A 22,726-nucleotide genomic window follows, 5' to 3' on the forward strand; every position below is an offset into this window, starting at 1 on the left:
CTTCTCTCATCACTTCCTTTCTTCCTGATGGACTCTGCCTTACTTTATGGCCATGCTATATCTATCACCCAACTGCTGTCTTCTGCTCGGCTTGTCTATTAACATACTACGATGGTGGTTGATTGGGCCAGTACCTTGCCTGTTCCGTCTTGATCTGAAGTCCACACTGCAGAATCTTGGAGCGCACGAGCTACTTGCTTCAAACTTTCTGGCGCGTAAGTCTTCCTCATCTGTCTGCGCAGGGCTACGCCATACGCTGTGCAGATGTTCCTGTACACAAGCCAGCACTTGGTTATGGCCGTTCAGGTCTATTGCTGTTCTGCGCCATGCATTACATCCTGTCCCACCTCACGTGTTGGACTGATCTCTGAGCCTCTGCTGCACAGTCTGCACCTTGGGTCTCTATGAGGTAGAAACCCCCTGCCTTGCAATGGATTGGCGCAGTGCCCCTTGGTCCTGTGCTGCTCATGATCAGTTGCCTCAGTGCTGTCTTTATCCAGCCCGTTCCAGCCACTGGTAGGATTTCCCAATGAGCCACCTCAGCTATCTGTCGATGTACATCCCAGAAGGGTCTTGTCTTGCCATGGCACTCTCTTCTGCTTGGTCTTCCTCCCATGTCTTGCTGCTAGAGCCTCATGGCATTCTCATCACCAAGCTTCCATCTTGGGCCATCTTATTGATGCTAACTCCTGGATGTTCCGGGTTTCATCCAGGATAGTGCCTTGACAGCTTCCATCCTTCCAAGCCCGCCCGCCTTCTTCGGCTGTAGTATAGTCTCTGGGGTGGTTTGGCGACCGTTGGGAGGTGGATACCTCCGTGCATGTGAGGAGCTTCCGGGTTTTTCACTCGCAAGCCGTCCATGCCTCCTTTGGTGTTTGTGCAGCCAGCTCCTATACCTGGCGAGGGTATCCTGATAACGGGGTTGGAGTTCAGGGCGATCCGATGACTACCGGCGGGAATCTTGTTCTTCCCACGAGGCATGGCTCTTCAGGACTCGGTATCCTTTGGATTACTTGGATGTGGTGCCTGGAGAACAGTCTTCCTGGTCGACTTCTCATCGTGGTTTTCCTATGACTGACGGCGGGACTTCAAGTAGACTTGTACCGTCCTGTATGTCTGCTATGTGGCCCGTGGTGTTCCACCCATCAGTCTTAGACTACCTTTCCTCCTCTCTCCTACCATCCGGCCACATCTATCTCCAGTCCGATATACCGACGTTCAAAATCTCCCCGATATCGCTCACCTTGATGAGACCTCCCGGTAATGGTGAGGAATTAGCGAGTCGATGTCCTTCCATTGAGCAGTCTCTCTTAGCATACTAGCTTGAATGTCATCCATGTAGAGGAGGTGGCTGATGGTTTAGCTAGTCAACTTCGCTGAGAACCTGTACTTCACCGTATCCATCCCGTCCTGTGATTATTCATGGCTGAGGGAGGGTTTTAAGCCTATGCCAGAACCAGCAGCGGGACATTTAGGAGCATCACCTTGTATATGCACATCATTGCATGGCCACTTGTGACAACGAGATTGCCTTGAGTCTGACTTATCCTAGTTGTGTCCTCCAATATACATGATCCCATTCGAGTTCTTGAGGAAGGTCCTTAGTGTCACCTGTTGACTTTGTATAGCACCAGACATTTTCACAGATCCACGGGTGCGGCATTGACTCATAGGCTTCCCGGATATAGTCAGATCTCAGCTGTGCTAGAATTGGTTCTGTCCTAGACCTTGAGTCTGGTGACTGCTCTAATAATATGAGCACACGGTGTTATGAGCCCTCTGAGCGTTGTGGTACACCCAATGCCTTCTGAGCTGTGCTCATGCACTCGGCCATGTGGTCCTGTAGCTTGGCAGCTATGATGCCTGATAAGAACTTTCCATGTTGGGGGACGCAAGGTTATTGGCGGTAGTCTGGCCCGGTTCTGTGCCCCTTGCAGGGTCTTCATGATCAGCATCTGATCCTTCCCATTGTGTTAGCCCACGTTTGGGTCGGGAGCCTGCGCACAGCTGGTTCAATCTGTGTCGCTAGGCGTTCAACAACTGCACACTGCTTTGTTCAATCTCTACTTAGCCTAGTGGTGTGGACATGCTGGTCCAGTGCTGTACCCAAGTACCTCTTCATGTTTTTTTTGACCCGCTGCTCTGGATGCTCTTCTACTGAGATGGTGCACTGGTTCCTGTCTGGGAGATTGCTGTGCTCTGTTCTCAGTCCTGCAGCCACTTTGCAACTAGCGTTACTGAAATCTCATTTCTCTTTCCTCCCATATTCTACCAGTTCGCTTAAGATTTAGTTTCATTCTGGTGGCATCGGTGGCATCCTACAGATATTGCTGCTTGATTTGCATCTTGCAGTTGGGAGTACACTTTGGATGTTACCTTGGAGAACAGGGCTAATTTACGTTTTTGTACTCTGGCTGGGCTCGTAGTGTATCTCTTAGCACGTTGGTAGCCAGTGCTGTGAAGCCGTTTGTGTTAGCAGTCTCATAGGTCGAACAGATAGAGTCAGCGCCCTTGGTAATTTTTCAAGGACCCAAAGTTCACTTAAACCTTAAATTATTCACCTCTAGTATTCCACCTCAGCTAGACTAAGGCTTATATCACTCTCCGACGCCTTGATCACTTTCATCACTCCAACCTCATTTTCCAGGGTGGGTACATACTGGTTGTTCTTCTTGAATCGTGTAGCCAAAGCATCTCCAGGATATACCAGAGGCTTGATTAGCGTATACCAGTTCATTTGGTTTGAGTATTTGGGTGGTAAGAGTAGGGAATGGATGAGGGCTCTATTGGTATCTTCTAAACAACTATTGGATGGACTTCCAACTGAGCCTTGGTAATCGGTCTCGAGGATTGACTGTAGTAGTTTTTCCATGATTTATGCCTCAAATAATCAGGCTGCTCGTGCTCTGCAAATGAGGGGGTGAACAGTGAAGTTTCAGCTTCAAGGGTGTGGGCCGCAACATCACTTGTTTCTTCCCAGTCTTCTTGAGTCTGGATGTAATGTGGAGTTGGTCTACTCAAGCTGTGAGAGCAGCTTCTCTTACTATGTTACAGCGTTGGGTAACTAGCGTTCTCAGTAAGTGTAGGATGTAGGAGTCTATTACTGTCCATCCACAGGGTACCCACTCCATTAACGTTTCATATATTCCCCCTTCATTAGCTCTACTGTCGTAGTAAGCATCCATCAAATTCCAGGTTCACTTTGTTCTCGTCCATGAAACTGGTTTTTGTTCCAGTAGCCCAATTATCCGTCAAATTGTCCTGGTTCCTCAACATCTGGCCGCATTTAGACCGTTCATCCGGGCGACCGTCCGAGCCGCAATCTCCTAGTTTTCGTGCTCACTCATCGCTGATATTTGACGTACGGCAGCTGAAGCGTTAGGAGGTCTTTTGCCCAAGGACCCACTGGAAGTTGGGTACCAACCGGGGATTTGAACCCCGGTCTTCTCGTATCAAAGGGCGGTCTCCGTATCAAGGCCGTCTAATCACTACGCTATCCAGTCGCTCATATATATATATATATACACACACACACACACACACACACACACATATATATTTTAAAAGAGGTTTTACCCTTGTGCTGCCATAACACCAACTGTTTCACTACAGGTCTGACGCCAACATTGTTCACCATTAGAACCCAAGAATCGGGTTTTTTCCAAGCTCAAAACATTTGAAAGCTGCAGCCTGGCAACTCCCAGAAGTATGTCTTTAGTCATTTTATCTTTGTGCCACAATTCAACCAGTAGCGGTAACCTGAAATACAGAAGAGTATTTTAGTAGTATCAGTAGGCCAGACAAAAGATGACATATTCACCTACATGGAAAAGCAAGAAATAACTTACAGAAATAAATTCCCAAACCAAACTAGCTCGTTCTTACCACAGCATAAACATACCCTTGATACCTTTCATTCCCACAGGAGAAAGACTGACTCACAACTCTGCATCTTCTCATGCATTCTGTCACTTCGGCTAGATCACTACCCTGTTCCACTTTGTATACAGAGAACAATCCTGCACTGACATACTGATGGGCTGGATGATCTTACAGGCCTTTTCCATTTCTGAAAATGTTAATCTATGACTTATTTACTGCATATACAAAACCTCTCTCCTCTACTCTTCTTTCCAAAATACCACTTTGTTTTAGGCTTTAGGGAGGGAGTATGTGTGAAAGATATTCTCCACCCTACTCACATGCCTACAAAAAGGGAGCAATGTAGTGGCGAAACATTCCACTACAATTTCATTTTTCTAATCCTTACAGCAACTATGTTTCACAAGTTATGGCTGGTTTGATTGCCAGACTCCAAGTCAGCAAGAGTAGGTTACACACCCAGGCCTGGTCTACACCGGGGGGCGGTGGGGGGCGTGAAAATTGATCTAAGTTACACAACTTCAGTTACACGAATAATGTAGCTGAAATCGACATACTTAGATCGACTTACCGTGGTGTCTTTACTGCATTGAGTTGACTGCTGCCGCTCCTCCATCGATTCCACCTGCATCTCTCACAGGGGAGGAGTATAGGAATCAACGGGAGTGTGCTCGGGGAGTCGATTTATCGCGTTTAACCTAGACGCGATAAATTGGCCCCACTGGGTCGATCACTGCCCGTCGATCCAGTGGGTAGTGTAGACATACCCCTAGAAAACTTACTACTATTCTGCGAAAGCAGAACTGTTTTTTTCAGGCTGCATCATGTAACCCTTACTTTGATAACAAATTTACCCAAACAGATGCTCCAATTGATATCACCACATTTCCTGTTTAAGTAACGTTCACAAATATGAGTAAGGTTTGCACAATTTGACCTTTACATGCTAGGCTAGACAGTCTCAAAGGGCAAGAAAAATATCTTAAGTATCCAGTACTAACTGCTGGATTTCTCTTTTACACAATTTAAATTATTTTAAGACACTAAATTTAAAAAAAGTGTAGGATTTACAAATTTTTATATATTAAAAAACAGTTAAATAATGCTTCATGTAATAAGATAAAAATACAAGTGCTACCTGAAGAAGGTGTCTTGTAGCTGATGAGACATAGTTGCAAAATCAAATGCACAATAGGACTGGGGTAGAAAAACTTCCACGTTTTTTCTCACTTCTATAGGAGGATTTGTCATAATAGGTGCCGCACTACCAAAAAATGGATATGAGTACCTAGTGAGAAAAAAGAAAATGCAAATTCAACTCAAGTCATATTCTTGTAGGCAAGAAAGTCAAGGAAAATTATCCTCAGTTGATGACTCTAGTAGCTTAGGACCAAATTCTACTTTTGGAATATGCATATGCAATGTCAGTTTTACAAGCATATCCAACATCAGAATTTGGCCCTTGATGTTCAACAGCTCCCAATTACGTTAACAATGCAGAATCAGAGTCAAAGTTCATTATCATCTGAACACAAAACACCCTTTATAGCTATTGCTAATCTTCAGGACTATGAAAGTTATATTTAACGTTTAAGCCCTCTGTAGCACACATCTAATTTCTGTAAGGGTGTGGGGGAAAGGAATCTTCATATCGGATTCAGGTTGCAGAGAGCAACAAGCATTTAAAATTGGGTATTAGCTACAACAATTACATTTAAACCCTGAAAACAATAAGCCTTTAACAAAGAAACAAACAAAACCCCACAAACCAACCAGAAATTTAGGTTTCTATTCCATTCCAGATCTGTATTTGAAAAAGCTGATAAAGTTCTTGCTGCTGCTAAAAGTCCAACTTTCTCTGGTTGCATATGTAAATACTGCTGTTTAAAAAGTCAGTTTAGACCTTCACTGAAAATGTAACTGAAGATGCATATCAACTTATTAGTTAGAATATTTGTCTGCTTTTTAGGTCTTTGAAGAAAAATCACCTCTGGCATCAGCATGATTATTTTGGAATATACTAAAGATGAAAAAAATATTCTTTGTCTTAACTACTAAAACAAAATGCTCATGTGATGCATGATGACAATTTGACTCCGAGCTCTGTTGTACTGGAGTGCATTTTGTCTACTTATTCCTCCACTTAGCAATTAGGTGGGAAGGTGTGTTCCCTTACAATCCAGAAGATCCCACTTGAGCCTAAAAGTGAATTGTGCCTAAGAAACAGACAAACAAACAATCTTCCTGTCTTTTCTTAGGGCTGAGTGACAGTCTATCACATGGTCTGAAATTTTCAAGTGATAGGCACAATAGGAAAATCCAATATAAATAAGTACAAACGCTCCCCAACTTATGCAAGTGTTCCATTCTGGAATGCCTTGTGTAACTCGAATTTTGCGTAAGTCGGAAATGTCTACCCGACCATTACGCAACACACACACACACACACACACTCCTATTTCTAGCTTACGGAACTTTTTCCATAAGTGTGGAATTGCATAACCCGGGGGGCATCTATACTATGTTTAATACACTACTCGAACTCTCTCAACTTTCATTTGTGATGAGTAAACCTAACATTTCCAAGTGTTTTGCCCACTACTGAAAGGTAGCTACTTGAGAAGGCATCAGGTTGCCTGTGCTACCAATATTCCAAACCGTGTGTAATTTTCCTTTTTTTTTAAATGGGGGCGGGAGGGGGACAAAAAACAAAACAAAACCCAATACCCTTTTTTACAGTAAGGTCATCAGCTGAAATATATCATACCTTAAAACGCAATTGACTGGAAACCCAACCTCGAGATTGTGAATACTCCGTAAATCTATTGAAAAGCAAAAATGATGCGATGCTGCTGGAACTGCAATTTTTTGCCCCGAAGTAGACTCGGCACCGGACGTAGCTCCAGGGTGGGACTGGGAAACAGGTGCCAGAGCATTCAAGGCTGAAAAAATAAATACAAGGTGTTTTACATATAGTTTTATCCTCCATTTTATCCAAAATAATATTATTATTTATATATGACACGATATGCCTGGCACTTTAAATGAAAATAAACAAGTTGCCACTCTGAAACACACTACAATCTGTGTTACATTAGAAGCAAGAAATGGCATTTCAATTTTTAAGTTACCACTTTTCAAGTAGAGGAAACCATTTGGAAAGATAAAATCCCATATGATCATAGCTTTATAGTGTGTATGAGAAGGAATATCGAAGGGGAAGCTACTTTATCATCCGCTTTAAATGGGCACTTATTACTTACATAGCACAGGTAAGTATATTCAATTTGACAAAATAGGTAAACAGAGGGTCTTTCAGCACTAATTTTAGAACCTGACGCTGAGATTTTAGGGAGCATCAAACCTTGTAAAAAACACCCATTAAGAGTTTAGTAAGTATGTGCAATAAAACACCACGTTAGCCACATGCAAATTACCAATGAAAATAGTTGGACACAGATTCTAAAAGCTTTCCTTGAAGGGATGAAGTATCAGACAAATAGTCTGGATAGATCCTTTGCCTGGAAAGAAGCAAACTCCCAGGCTTGTCCTGGGTATGGAATGAAAGTGCTTAGATTAAGTAATAATGCCTCTCTCTTAATTAGAGCTTTTCATCCTCAGATCTCAAAGCACTTCAAAAGAAGTTTCATCTTCATTTTACAGGTGGAGAAACTGAGGCACAGAAAGATTGATCTTGGGTAAGACACACAATCAGGTGGCCAGTTAAGGCCTCCTAAGTTCCAGTCCGGTGCCCTACCATCTACACCCTACCTTTCCAAATGCTCCTCCAGGGAGCTGACAGCAGGTCAAGTTGTGGGTTTGATGAATGAGGCTACCACGGCATAGCTTCTTCAAATCTCAAAAGATATGTTTATTCACTCCTCAACCTATTTTATGATCTAAGATAGGGACAGGATTATCTTTTATAATTGAAACTAATTTTAATTAGTTACTACAGTATATCCTTAAACACTGGTTCTTCTGCTTTTGGTCTTTCAAACCTGGTGCAATTTGTCATATTTTGAAGATAGGTCTCATACTAATAAAGAGATAAAATAAATAAAAACTCATCTATCTTCTGCTGGCTGGTGTTTTGTAGCATTAACAGTAGCAATATAAGAAAGGTACAGGAGAAAGCTAAATATGATGGCTTTCAAAGGATGCTATTCAATATATGGAGGGATCCATGGAAAACAGTTTGAGGGCAGTTTAAAATGTAGTATTTTACCCTTTATTGAAAAGATTCATTAATTGCATTATGTAGCCAAAATGACTCGACAGGAATCAGAGTTCATCACAAGCATTACAAATCTGTAGCAACTTACAATTTTAAAAAATGAACCTAAGCAATAAGGTTGACAAATTTTCAGTGGTATATGGAAACAAATACTTTTATTTTCTGTTTTTAAACAGTTGCACTGATTAGAGTTTTCTATGACTGAATATTAGTGAGCATTACATGAATTTTGCAGCTCTGACTGTAAAGGCGACTTTGCTCTGCTCTGAGATTTGAAAACTGCTAGCTCTTCAGACTCTTGGTTGTTAACTTCTTTGCAAGATTCAACCACCAGCTCTGAAAGATAATTGTGAAATGACTTAGGAATAACTACTTGCGCACTTGCAAAAATGTCTATTAAAAGACGAACAAAAAAAACACCAACAGCAAATACAACTCTGCATTTCCCTCATAATCTATAGATTAATTCCTGTGCTCTTGATTTTTATCCCTGTCATGTTTCAGATTAAAAGCCCAATCCTGCTGACTTTTCTTAGAGAAACTCTATTAATGATTAAACAGCTATTGCCCGAATAAAGGGAGCAGGATTGAGACCTAGAGTATATCCCTGTAGTATGGTATAAGACCATTCCCAGAAAGCTGAGTAACAAGAAGTGCATTTAGCAAATAAACTGAGTTCTTGTTGATTCCACTGTCTTGGGATGTTTAGCCAATCATATTGCTTGATTAATATGCCTCTTTGAAAAAAGTCTTGAATAATGTTCAACAGATAGTGTCAATGTCTCTTCTGGGCTTTGTTCTTTGATTTTTATTTTATTAAATAAAAATATCCCCCTTCGACCACCCCACCCAAAAAACCCACCTACACCTTTGTTGGGTCTCCTTTGTCTATGTTTTTATGCTATCACTGAATGTTTGGGCAAGATCAAAAATGCTTTATGGCTGTGGTACTTTGTATTGTCCAGGTAACCTACAGACAAATTAATGTGTATTTATAGTCATAGATGTGTTCTCAGACACCGAGTGACCTACACTGGGAAAGTATTTACTCACTGAGCTGGTCAAAAAAAGTCATGAACATTTTGTTTCCATTTTTGTCCAAGTTTCAAATCCCAAAGAATTCCAGACAGCTTTAGTATATGTATAAAAGCAAACTGTTCATACTGTTTTATACAATAAGGTCTTACTATCTTGCACCAGGCACTGGGGAAAAGTGATGTGAGTTAATGACTGAGAAAACAAAAATCAAGAACAGTACATATTAAAATTGTACTCCCCCCCCGCCATCTCTTTTGTTAGAAGTAGTTTAGGTTATTTTATTTAGTAACCTAACTCATTGCATTCTGGTTGATTCCCTGATAAAACCTATGTAAAACCAGAGTTAAGGATAAGTACACATCAGTAATTTAAGAGTAAAACAAACTGCAGAGATGTTGAATTACCACAAAAACAAGCATTGCAAACCAAGGTAATTCAGAGTTAAGATTAACTGAAAAGAAATTTAGAGATATTCAAGTATATAAATGCATAATTAAAGCACCCAATCCACCTTCACTCTACCCTGCAGTGACTGGATGCAAGAACCACAGTTATGATTAATGTACAATACTGATTGTAGTTACTAATTACAAGAAAGCTGGTTTTAAAAGACAATAGGCTTTTTTCCCCTTCTTCCCACTCCCTCCACACACACAAGAAAATGGGTAAATTCAACTCAAACTTAGCCAAGGAACCAAGACTGGGCCTTCCATAATGGTGAATATTTAGTAAAAATTCATTAAATCTAATCTCTCTTCTATTAAATCTCTGACGAGAAATGGGAAAGACTTGGGTTTTCAAAAAAACATATTTGTGGATTAGCAAACAGAAAATTAGTGAAGTTCTACTGTACATTTAAATATTTAATGTTAATCTGTAAGTAGTTTTCCTTTTCTCTTAAGGATGCATCACTCCTAGGTTTCATGAAGTTGATGCACTACAACCATTAAAATAGGCAGCTATTCTTACAAAAATTAGATTCTCATAGACCATTGTTGAGGAGCTGTTTCCCAGTTCCTTAAAGAAGTTTAACTTCAGGGTTAAATATCCTACGCTCCTCCTCTCCTTCCCCATTTAATGTATTTTTTCATGTCAGACCTTTTCACCTACAAAATTAAAGAAAGTATCTTTAAGATTTTTATTTAAAATCTCTAACCCACCAATTCCCAAATTCAGAGAGAGGTCTTTAGATATTTGTGGCACTGCTGGTCAAACTGCTGTCCATGGACCACTGGTGTTCTGCAGCGCAATGGTTACATGGGGCTGGCTCTTCTACTTATTTTCAGCTGCCAACACACATTAAAAAGGCAGCAAGAATACATTAACTACTCTAATATTTTTTCTACATAAGTGATTCTTATTTGCCACAAGGATATGATCACAAATGGGAGAGGATGAGTCCAGGAGGTAATCTGTGGGTTGTGCTATGAAAACATTTAAGAATAATTATCAATATTGATAGGCATAAATCACCTACCTGTTTTGTTTAGTTTTGTGCCCCTGTCATATTGAAGACTTTCTACTTCGCTCTCTGTTGCTTCATCTTTTGTGGGAGGAGAATGGCCATTCTGAAGTGGGGCAGAAGGAGCACTGTGAGATCTTTGCTCTGGGCTCTTTGTTTTATCCCATGTGGGAGACAAAACTCTTTTCTGCGAGTGTTCTGGCTCAGTTTGAAGGTCTAAGTGGAGCAAAGACTGAACAAAATAATGCAATTTTCTTATTAATCATAGCAGTGAAAAACTCTTTACTATATTTACAGAATTTGAGATTACTCTTATGGCATGGATAAGGCTTTTCTTTTCATGATTTAAAGTGTAAAATCTGATTCAACAAAATCAAACTTATTTTTTATCTTTTAGAACAGCAGCTGAACCACAATCTAGATGAGTGGATTGTACCTGGGTATTTACGCCTTCCTTTTGTAGGATTACTGATACCCCAACAGTAGGAGTCATATCTAAGGCCAATGGTGGCAATTTTTGCTTGGCTCTATTTGGTGGAACAAGGTTGAATGCCCCTTCAACTGCCACAGGTTGCTGATCAATCTCCACATTTCCTTTCTTCAGCAAGCCAGTTAGTGGTATTTCAGTGCTTCCAAGAGACTGGTCCCCACAGCAAAGATGGATCTATTGTAAAAAGAAGTGCTCAGAAAATAACTTTGAGATATGTATTTACATCTCCCACTGCCAGTATCTGAAACTGAACCTCTTTCTAAAAAGAAATGAAAAAAAGATGGAGCAAGATCCAGTCCCCTCCAGTCTCTTAACACTGAATAAAGGGGCTGGAGTTCTGTAAATAGACCTAAAATCTCTGTATCAATCTGGGTAAGGATTCTCTCAGAGCAGGCACTGTAGTACATAGACAAGATACACAATTATCTACACCACAGTGAGGTAGGCTATGTCTACAGTAGCAAATGAAAGACAAAATTTGTGTCCTTCAGAGGTGTTAAAAAAACAAAACAAAACAAAACAAAACCACACACCACACCACACACACACACACACACCCCCCGAAAGACAAAAGGTTTGCCGATGGCAAGTGCCAGTGTGAATAGCGCTTTGTCGGAAGGAGTGTGCTCCTGCTGACAACACTAACGCTGCTCATTGGAGGTGGAAGTTTTTTGCAGGCAGGAGAACCAAACAAACAGCAGCTACGGTGTGCACCTTCCAGAGGCACGCTGTAGCAGCACCGCTGTGTTGCTAAAAGCTGCGTAGTGTAGACATAGCCATATGCAAAGGGAAAAAAGGTAAGTTATGTATCTGTATGCATCCACATATTTCAAATATCATCCTAATAAAGAGACTTTATGAACTACTAGGGGAAGTCTAGAACTGTACAGTTCAGTAGAGAAAAGGTACAACTCTATAAATTCAGCTCTACGCTTCACATTTAAACAACAGACTAATAAAAAAGGACAAAATGTGTTATGTTTGCCATATGACTTGCTCATCAACTGTCAAACTTAGGGCCAGCTCCTACTCCCATTTGGGAATTTTTCTATTGACTTTAACAGGAGCAGAATCAAGTTCTAAGAGGGGTTTATAAATATTACCCAATAAGCTCAAAAGATGACAAGACAAAAAATTAGCCAACAATATAATAATATTGATTTTGAAGTCTACTGCATTAAAGTTCTAGACTGGCAAGTTTAGATCTGAATTGAATTTTACTTAATGTAGGTTACCACAGGTGTGAAGACACAATTTACCTGTATTTTTGGCTGTGCAGAAAAATAAACTTGAAGGACTTCAACAGTACTGCGTATTCGAACTGATGCTCTCTCTGGTTCAAAGTTTGGATTGATTAAATCAGTGAAGGGTTCATTTGTTACATCATTTCCCAGTAACGAATAGTAAAAGAAAAACTCAGGCTGTCGTTCTGGAAGTTTCATTGTACTAGGAATTAACTAAGTGTGGGGAAAAAAAAATCAATTTATTTATTTTTACAGACAAATAATTACAGCTGCCTTCAAGCATCTGCTTAGAGTTATAAATACTGTAGCAAAAAAACTGTCTCAAACTTCAGAAGACCAGACTAACCTAAATCCCAGACTGCAAGAATGTTTTAAAATATCTGTATACATGGGGAGTCAGTCTTTCCATATTAATGGCCAGATTCTGCCACTATTCCTCACGCTGAGTGATACTTTACTTCAGATGCAATCCGAAAGACTTCAGTGAGACTACTTGTGGGATAGCTTTAATTTGTATTAGGGCTGTCGATTAATCGTAGTTAACTCATGCGATTAGCTCAAAAAAAAAATTAATCAGGATTAAACATATTTGTAATCACACTGTTAAACAACAGAATACCAATTGAAATTAAATATTTTTGGATGTTTTTCTACATTTTCAAATACATTGATTTAAATACAGAATAAAAAATATAAAGTGAGCACTGTACACTTTGCATTACAAATATTTGCATTGTAAAAAGAAACAGTATTTTTCCATTCACCTCATACAAGTACTGTAATGAAGTCTCTATTGCGAAAGTGCAACTTACAAATGTAGATATTTGTTACATAACTGTACTCAAAAACAAAACAATGCAAAATGACAAGTCCACTCAGTCCTACTTCTCGTCCAGCCAATCATTAACAGGAACAAGTTTGTTTACATTTATAAGAGATAATGCTGCCTTCTTCTTATTTACAGTGTGAACAGAAAGTGAGAACAGGAGCTCGCATGGGACTTTTGTAGCCAACACTGCAAGGCATTTATGTGCCACATGCGCTAACGATTCATATGCCCCTTCATGCTTCATTCAGCATTCCAGAGGTCATGTTTCCATGATGATGATGCTTGTTAAAAAAAAAAAAAAGTTTTAATTAAATTTGTGACTGAACTCCTTGGGGTAGAATTGTGTATCTCCGGCTCTACTTTACCCACATTCTGCTATATATTCCATGTTAAAGTAGTCTTGGATGATGATTCAGCACACATTCATTTTAAGAACACTCTTACAGCAGATTTGACAATGTAAAGAATGTACTAATGTGAAAGACAGCTATAGCAGTCAATGCAAGGTTTAAGAATCTGAAGTGCCTTCCAATATTTGAGAGAGATGAGGTGTGGAGCATGCTTTCAGAAGTCTTAAAAGAGCAACACTCACATGCAGAAACTACAGAACCCAAAACTACCAAAAAAAGAAAAATCAGCTTTCTGCTGGTGGCATCTGACTCAGATGATGAAAATGAACATGCGTTGGTCTGCACTGCTTTGGATTGTTATTGAGAAGAACCAGTCATCAGTATGGATGCGTGTCTTCTGTAATGGTAGTTGAAGCATGAAGGGACATATGAATCTTTAGCACATCTGGCACGTAAATATCTTGCAACGCTGGCTACAATAGTGACGTGCGAACACCTGTTCTCACTTTCTGGTGACATTGTAAATAAGAAGGCGGCAGCATTATCTCCTGTAAATGTAAACAAACTTATTTATCTAAGCAATTGGCTGAACAAGAAATAGGACTGAGTGGATTTGTAGGCTCTGAAGTTCTACATTGTTTTAGTTTTGAATGCAGGTTTTTGGTGTGGGTGTTTTTTTTTTTTTTTTTTTTTTTTTTTTTACACACAATTCTACATTTGTAAGTTCAACTTTTACGATAAAGAGATTGCACTACAGTACTTGTATTGGGTGATTCCCCTCCTACTATTTCTTTTATCTTTTTTTACAGTGCAAATATTTGTAATCAAAATTAAATATAAAGTGAACACTGTACACTTCATATTTTGTGTTTTAATTGAAAATCAGTATATTTGAAAATGTAGAAAACATCCAAAAATATTTAAATAAATGGTGTTCTATTATTTTTTAACAGAACAATTAATCGCTTGACAGCCCTAATTTGGATTACACATTAGTGCCTAGAGGACTCAACTGAAATCAGGGCCCCAACACAACAGGAACTGTACAAACACATAGTAAGAGTCTAGAATCTCTGCACCTTGGAACCAATCAAACAAGGGAGGTCAGAGAGAGAGATGTGTAATGACTTGCCTGAAGTCAGTGGTAGAGATGGAAATAGAACCCAGGTTGCCTGATTCCCATTTCAGTGCCCCAGCAACTAGATCATATTGTAGTACTAGGATTTTATAGTTGTATTTTGTATAATTTAGAATGAAGGATAAAGAATAATGTAGCATGTATTAAATTTATTGATGTGTGATATTATTTGACCATACTCTGCCAGCCACCATTTCTGAAAGCAGAAAGGAATGGCCTCGCGTGCCCTTGATAAAGATACATCTGCCAGAATCTTGTGTCTGAAGCTGATTTCAAGGCAGTAAAAGATCTTTAGTGTCACCGCTTTGTTGTAGGTTTAAAATTAGTATTTTGAAATACGTAAAAGAATGCAATGATTATTTTCTCCTGCATTGCAATTTGATGTTCCTATTCAAATGTTCTCTGTAAATCAATCCTTTTTTGTGTGTGAATGACGAACAGGTGTGTTAGAAGACAAGTGTGAAGGCTATCACCAGAGCAGATGTTCTAAGGAGGACAGACAAAGGCGCCAGAAGATTGTAACGTGCCCTTATTGAGATGTCAAAGGAGGGCAGATTGACAACTCTAAAAGATGAGGCAAGCACCTATCTACCAGGACAAGACAGCTATGATCAAAACCAGCATGGGGTAATTCCCCAAGAGACTAATGAAGAAATAAAATAAAGAAGAAGAACAATTTAAGAAAACAAGCACTTATCAAACGGCAATTGATTACAACATGATGGTGCAAAACTCATTGGTCCCAATGAAGGAAGATCACTATATAAACAGAATGCTTTGCCCAAATTTTGGGTTTGTCCTTCCAAGACTTCCCCGGAGCATCATGTCATGATTGACAGTAACTGGCTCCTCCCTGCCCGTGGTCAACCTAGCTGGCAGCTAGGTTGCTCCGCACTGTGGACTGGTAACTATACTATAGACTGGCAGGACAGTGTTTATCTGTGTGTGAGACTGAATGCATATGCTAATTGTTGTATGTTCAATAAACGCAGTGTGTTGCCTTTTCCCCTGAAAAAGATCTCATGTGCTTCTTATAAGTATAAGAATACCACAGTCATATAAGGTACTCAATGTAAAAGTAGCAAAATCTGGTCCTATGATTCCAACCAGTTTCATTATAAAGCTCTAATTTTGTTTCCCTATGATTTTGGCATCGAAAATTGCCAAATTTACTCAAGGAAAAGACGACTATTTCTGTAAGGTTTGAAGAAAGTTCAAATAACTTTATTTACAAATCATTTAAAAACTACACTGATTTGAAAGTATTACCTATGTTTAACAATTATTTGTGTCCTTGTAATTCAAAAAGTAGCTTGTTGTGAACGCTCCACCTTTTCCATTCGTTAAATCTCTCTAAATTTATTTGTGTCTATATTTGAAGAAATAGGTTGTATTTAATTAAAGTTATTGCTTGGATAGTTTGAGCCCAATTACTGCGTGAGAGAGAGAGCACATGTTGTCTCTTCTGGGCTGGTTGCATCTTAGAAAGAAGAGAAAGTTACTCATCTTGCAGTAACTGAGGTTCTTCGAGATGTGTGTCCCTGTGGGTGCTCCACTCTAGGTGACGGTGCGTCCCGGCGCTGTTGATAGGAGATTTTCGGTAGCAGTGCCTGGTTGGGGTGCACGCACTCGGTATCTCCCGCCTCGTTGAATCTTCCTGAGTGCGTGTGCCCTACAACCTTCTCAGTTCTTTCTCTACATGGAGAATCCTACTAGTACTCCAAAGTAGAGGGGAGGAGGGCAGGGAGTGGAGCACCCACAGGGACACACATCTTGAAGAACCTCAGTTACAGCAAGGCGAGTAACTTTCTCTTCTTCTTCGAGTGCTGTCCCTGTGGGTGCTCTACTCTAGGTGATTGTATAACAGTACCCACTATGATTGGTGGGACTTTGGAGATGCGGCAGTGAGTACTGTAGATAGTACCGTATGGCCTACTATGGTGTCAGCCGTGGTGTCTTGCATAAGAGCATAGTGTTCTGCAAACGTGTGTTCAGATGACCATGTAGCCGTTTTGCAGATGTCAGGAATGGAAACGTTGTGTAGGAAGGCAACGGATGTCAACATGGCTCGAGTGGAATGAGTTCTAATGCCTTCAGGTGGTTGAAGATTTTTCGCATGGTAACAGGATCTGATACAGTCAGAGATCCACTTGGATAGGCGTTGTTTAGAGATAGCCATGCCTTTCGATCTTTCGGCAATGGAAACAAAGTCATGGAGACTTGCGAAATGGTTTAGTCCTGTCCAAATAAAAGGCGATTGCTCGCCTGACATCGAGAGTATGCAGGGTTGCCTCTTGCAGAGTCTTGTAAGATTTGGGATAGAAAGTAGGTAAATATATAGGTTTGTTGAGGTGGAAGGTTGATACCACCTTAGGAAGAAATTTAGGATGTGGTCTCAAAGTGACTTTGTGTAGGGAGGATGGGCCATCAGGGCACTCATTTCACCAAGTCTCCTTGCCGATGTTATGGCAACTAAGAAAGCCACTTTCATGGACATACAGAGGTGAGAGGAGGTAGTCAAGGGCTCAAATGGAGGCTTCATGAGAGCATGAAGAACGAGGTTAAGATTCCATGCAGCCGCTGTTGGATGAATTTCAGGGTAGAGATTTTGCAGGCCCGTGAGAAAGCGTTTTATGGTGGGGTGGATAAAGAGTGAGTACCTATCTAATAGGTCATGGAAGGTGGTAAGCGCCACCAGGTGCACTTTGATGGAGCTGAGCGAAAGTCTGTCCTGTTTTAGTTTCAGGAGGTAGTTTAGAATGTTAGGGAGGGTCATGTTATTGGGTGCTTAGTGATTATGTGAGCACCAGAGAGCAAAACGCTTCCACTTCTGCAGGTAGGTTTTACGAGCAGAGTCTTTCTTACTGTGCAGGAGGACATATTGGACTTCCTCGGAACAGGCTAGTTCATGGGTTTGGAACCATGAAGGAACCAGACTGTGAGGTGGAGCTTTTGGAGTTGGGGGTGAAGAACTCGTCCGTTGTCCTGGTAAAGGAGGTCTGGCTTGTTGGGGAGAGCCCGAGGTGACAGGAGGACATGCGGAGTAGGTAGGGATACCACGTTTGTCTTGGCCAAGTTGGGGCAATAAGGATGACCTGGGCCTTGTCGTCCGCGATCTTCCGAAGAAGCCTGCGTAACAGAGGGATTGGTGGGAAGGCACACAGGAGGTAGTTGTTCCATGGGATGAGGAATGCATCTCCTAGGGATGCAGTCCTGAATCCTGCTCTGGAGCAAAACCAGGGGCATTTTTGGTTTTGGGTCGTAGCAAAGAGATCTATTGACAGGGTGCCCCAGAGGGAGAAGAGCTGTTGGAGTACTGCGGGATGCATTTCCCATTTGTGTTCTGTTGAGAAGTGTCACTGAGTGCGTCGGCAGTAGTGTTGTAGCAGCCTGGTAGCGATGATTTGTATTCGATGTCGTATGCATCAATTCCATAGTCGAATGCCTTCCATGCAAAGGGAATGTGATCGGGCTCCCTCTTGTCTGTTTATGTAGTACATACATGGTATGTTGTCTGTTAAGAGCCGCAGATATTTTTTTCTTTATGAGGGAAGAAAGTGAAGGGATGCTCTCCCCACTGCTCTAAACTCTAAGAGATTTATATGTGTAGATGCATCTCTGATGCGGACCACCGGCCTTGTGCCCTGTGTCCCCCTAGATGCGCTCCCCAACCGATTAGGGAAGCATCTGTGGTGAGCATGAGCGTTGGGGATCGTTGCTGGAAGGAAACCCCTGTGCAGAGGTTTTCTGGACTTGTCCACCACTGTAGGGAAGCTATAACATTGGGAGGAGAAGTTAGCAGCATCCTTAAGATGTGTCTGTTGGGTTTGAAACTGGAGTTGAGCCACCCCTGGAGACATCTCATGTGTAGCCTGGCGTGTTGAACCACGAAGGTGGTGACTGCCATGTGGCTGAGGAGCTGTAGGCAGATTCTTGCTTGTGTCCTGGGACGAATAGAGAGTGTGTATATGAGCTGCGTGATAGAGAGGAATCTTTTGTATAGGAGCGAGGCCCTCCTCTGGGTTGAGTCGAGATGAGCTTCGATGAACTCGATCTGTTGTGTAAGTGTCAGGGTGGATTTTTGGAAGTTTATTTGGAGGTCTAGGCTGCGAAAGAGGGAAATGGCGAAACACGCAGCATCAAGAGCTCGCCATAGGAGTTGCCCTTGATGAGGCAATCGTCCAGGTAGGGGAACAGTGTGACCCCGTGTTTGCAGAGGTGAGCCACAACCATGGCTAGAGCCTTGGAAAAAACTCTTGGTGCTGTGAAGAGTCCAAAAGGAACAACTCTGTATAGAAAATGGTCGTGACCGATTGTGAATCGTAGGAAGCATCTGTGAGCTGGATGAATTGATATATGAAAGTAAGCATCCTGTAGATCAAGGGCTGTGAACCAGTCCCCTTGATTCAATGCAGGTATTATTGTGTCTAGTGTGACCATCTTGAATCTTTGTATCCTCACAAATTTGTTCGGTCAGCGTAGGTGTAGTATAGGCCTCCATCCTCCGGTCTTTTTCTGTATTAGAAAGTAATGGGAGTAGAAACCTGTTCCTTGATGTTGCGTTGGCACAGTTCCACTGCGCCTAGCTGCAGAAGATGTGCCACCTCTGTGCAAAGTAATTGCTCGTGAGAAGGGTCCCTGAAGAGGGATGGGGAAGGGTAGGAGGGTAGGATATAAAAGAGATGGAGTAACCGGCCTGAACTATTTCAAGGACCCAGCAGTCCTGTGTAATCCGCTGCCAGGCATGTTGGAAATTCTGGAGGCGGTGGCCAAATGGGCAAGTAAGTGGTGGTCATGCAGGCCCTCAACCAACATTTCAAAACTGTTGTTTATTGCCCGATGGATGGAAGGTGGTGGCTTGATTTTGATTTTGTCTGCGCTTGGGGGGGGGGGGGGGTCTAGTACGATTCCTAGTTGTGTCGTATGGTCTGGATTGAGGACAATAGTACTGATGTGTGCGTGGTCTTTGGTAGGGTTGGTATTTTGTCTCCTGAGAAGGGATGGGTGAATGCCCAGGGTGCACAGTGTCGCTCTAGAATCTTTCATGCTATGGAGGAGTTCATCAGTTTTTTTGGAGAAAAGTTTGTCCTTATCAAAGGGGAGATCCTCCACTTTGGTCTGGAGTTCTTTAGGAATGCCGGATGCGGAGAGCCATGAGGATCTATGCATAACTGCAGCAGTTGCAGTGGTACGGGCTGCTGTGTCTGCCATGTCTAAAGATGCCTGTAGGGCTGTTCTGGAAATCAGCTGGCCCTCAGTCAGGATTGATTTGATTTGAAGTCTGCTCTTTTATCCTCTGGAATGTAGGAGGCAAATTCAAAAAGTTTATTGTAATTATCAAAATCATAACTGGCGAGGAGAGCAGAATATTTTGCAATTCTGAATTGTAGCATAGAGGACGTATAAACTTTGCGGCCCAGGATGTCAAGGTGTCTAAGGTCCTTGTCTTGCGGAGTGGGTCGACACTGTGACTGTTTCGTCCTCTGTGCAACTGCATCCATGACAAGAGCGTTAGGTGGTGGATGAGAAAATAGGAAGTCTGCGTTACTTGCAGGGACATAGTATTTACGTTCAGCCTTCTTGCAAGTTGGTATTAAGGAAGCTGGGGTTTGCCAGAGAGTGTCAGCTGGCTCCATAAGTGCTTCGTTTATAGGGAGCACAATTTTTGAGGGCGCAGACGGTTGAAGGATTCCGAGGAGTTTGTGTAGCATCTCCTGAACCTCTTCTAAGGGGATATCTTGACTGAGTGCCACCCTCCTAAAAAGTTCTTGAAATTGTTTGCAGTCCTCCATGGCCTGTGGAGGTGAAGGGAAGAGGGCTTTATCCGAGGCTAGTGGAGAGTTAGGGGTCGGTGAGTCAGGATATGGTGCGTAGCTCCCAGTCTCAGGAGGGGGCTCAGGCACCCTAGAAGTGGATGGAGCAGGAGATTGAGGCACGGAAGGAGGATGATTGGTAGGAGGATGTTGCCACGGGTACCACTGAGGCCAACGCATAGGGTAGGAGAACTCAGGTGCCACCCATGGGGGGGGGGGCGCAAAGTAGAGAAACTGAGGTTGTTGACCTTGAGCCATGACCTGAGGTGGTAGAGGAGAAGCAGGAGGGGAGAACTCCGCATGCTGCTGTAAATCAAGTTCCCCGTCAGTGAAACCCAGTTCAGGTGGAGAGAGTGGTGGTTCAAGAAATGAGTCCTGTGTGTCTAGGAGCAGAGAGTGAGGCTCAGGTGGCACTGAAAGGTCACTTTGGGTGAGAAACTGTCACTCCTGCTCCCTGGGCTGGGCTGGGCTGAACTGAGCCTACTCTCTGCTCTAGCTCATTAGTAGGAGAAAGTGAGAATGAGAGTGCTGATGCAGACTGCTTAAAGTTGCCCTGCAGGGGGTCTGCTGCTGGTGCATGGGTAGAAGACAGGCGCGGTGCCGAGACTGAGTGTGCTGTCAGTACTGTAGCTGTTTTCGCTGTTGCGGTTGAGTGCGCTGTCTGCACTGCGGCCGTTGTCGGTGCCGAGAAGGAGCATGGTGCCGGCACTGTGGCCGTTTGCGGTGCCGAGAAGGAGCGACATGTCTGCGCCGCGGTCGTTTGCGGCGCTCTGGGGACCGGATCCCCAAGGACCTTCCCGGCGCAGGAGGTCAGGTCCCTGCCTCTGTGCTCTGTCAGAGCCGTGGCTGAGGCATTAGAGCAGGCAGAGGCACCTGTTTTTGGTGCTGTCAGCACAGAGGGTAAAGATCTCGCGGGAGACCTCCTACCCTTGTTAGAGTCTCTTCTGTGAGACTGTTGTGCTTCTTGCCTCCGTTCCAGGAAGGGTTCCAATCTGACTGGGGAGCATGAGGGAGCAGGTTTAGCCTTTCCCACCTCTGACAGCAGCTGTAAGGATTTTTCCATCATCAGGATTTTGAGCCATAGATCCCTGTCACGACGAGCTCTTGACTTGAGGCTTATGCAATGGAGGCACTTCGCGGGGATGTGGGTGTCCCCGAGGCACTTCACACAACGTGGGTGTCCATCTGACTGTGGCATGGAGTCCTGACAAGAGATGCACCTTTTGAATCCTGAAGCTCCTGGCATTATGAATTAGAGATGGCCGAGGAGAGTGTCTCAATGGAAGACAAGCCTGAGGGGCTTTTTTTTTTTTTTTTTCCTTCTTCAAATTAAGTAACTAACTATGTAACTATACTAAAGGAAGGTAAACAACTGGAAAGTAATTAATAATTATTTCTACGTTCTTTGTTACTGTTTCCTATAAAGACCAGGGAAGAGAAGGCAACACTGCCCCGAGTCTCATCTTTAGCCGAGGATGGTTGAGAAGGAACTGAGGAGGGTGTGGGGTGCACGCACTCAGGAAGATTCCAGTGAGGTGGGAGATACCAACTGAGTGCGTGCGCCCCAACCAGGCACTGCTACCAAAAATCTCCTATCAACAGCGCCAGGACACACCGTCACCTAGAGTGGACACCCACAGGGACAGCAATCGAAGAACAATTTAGGGTGACTTAGGGTATTTCTATAGGAAACAGAGCTTCCTTAACCTTAAGTGGCAGTGATCTGTATTTTTGAAGACGAAGGACCAAAAGTTTTCAAGCTTCAGCTAAGTAAGTGTGTAACATTAAATGTTGAGAACCTCTCCCTAATACAAACTTGCAACTACAGTTCCATGATTAGGTTGATCTGATTGCAATTAAATTTAGAATTACAAAGAATTTAAAAAAACAAACAAACAAACAAACAAAAAAAACACCACACAAACAACTTGGCAAGTTCCAAACAAAAAAAAACCCACTATTTTAGAAATCAGTTAAGGTTGCTGAGTGATGACAATGTACCTATCTCACCACTAACAAACCCAAATGCTGAAGACAATAAATGAATGGTTTGACATCATAAATCTTACACTGTTCACATAATAAAATTATTCTTACCAAATATAAAGTAATGCATAATTTTTCAAAATACAACTTTAAATCTAGCCCAAAATGAATACTATTCTTTCACCAGAAGATGATAAAGATTTAAAAGATAAGTCTTGTACCAGAATACAGGAAATAGGAAAACAATAGCCAAACCA

The 22,726-nt window shown here is 42.1% G+C and overlaps 1 protein-coding gene across 4 annotated transcripts in view; it reads right to left on the reverse strand.

Annotated features, from left to right (window-relative positions):
* The window catches only part of CEP120 (centrosomal protein 120), a 73,810-nt gene that overhangs the window by 39,478 nt on the left and 11,606 nt on the right, over positions 1 to 22,726 (reverse strand). For 3 of the 4 annotated variants that reach the window (XM_032790762.2, XM_075067174.1, XM_032790764.2), the window contains exons 6-12: positions 12,369 to 12,566; positions 11,056 to 11,283; positions 10,635 to 10,851; positions 8,342 to 8,455; positions 6,650 to 6,824; positions 5,021 to 5,170; positions 3,577 to 3,759 (exon numbers count right to left, since the gene is read on the reverse strand). In XM_032790762.2, coding sequence (XP_032646653.1) covers positions 3,577 to 3,759; positions 5,021 to 5,170; positions 6,650 to 6,824; positions 8,342 to 8,455; positions 10,635 to 10,851; positions 11,056 to 11,283; positions 12,369 to 12,566 — 1,265 coding nt within the window. The remainder of the gene's footprint in view (positions 1 to 3,576; positions 3,760 to 5,020; positions 5,171 to 6,649; positions 6,825 to 8,341; positions 8,456 to 10,634; positions 10,852 to 11,055; positions 11,284 to 12,368; positions 12,567 to 22,726) is intronic. The other variant, XM_032790763.2, reaches the window with a different exon arrangement.

The sequence above is a fragment of the Chelonoidis abingdonii genome, chromosome 6 (assembly GCF_003597395.2).
Source record: "Chelonoidis abingdonii isolate Lonesome George chromosome 6, CheloAbing_2.0, whole genome shotgun sequence".
In the NCBI taxonomy this organism is placed as follows: Eukaryota; Metazoa; Chordata; order Testudines; family Testudinidae; genus Chelonoidis; species Chelonoidis abingdonii.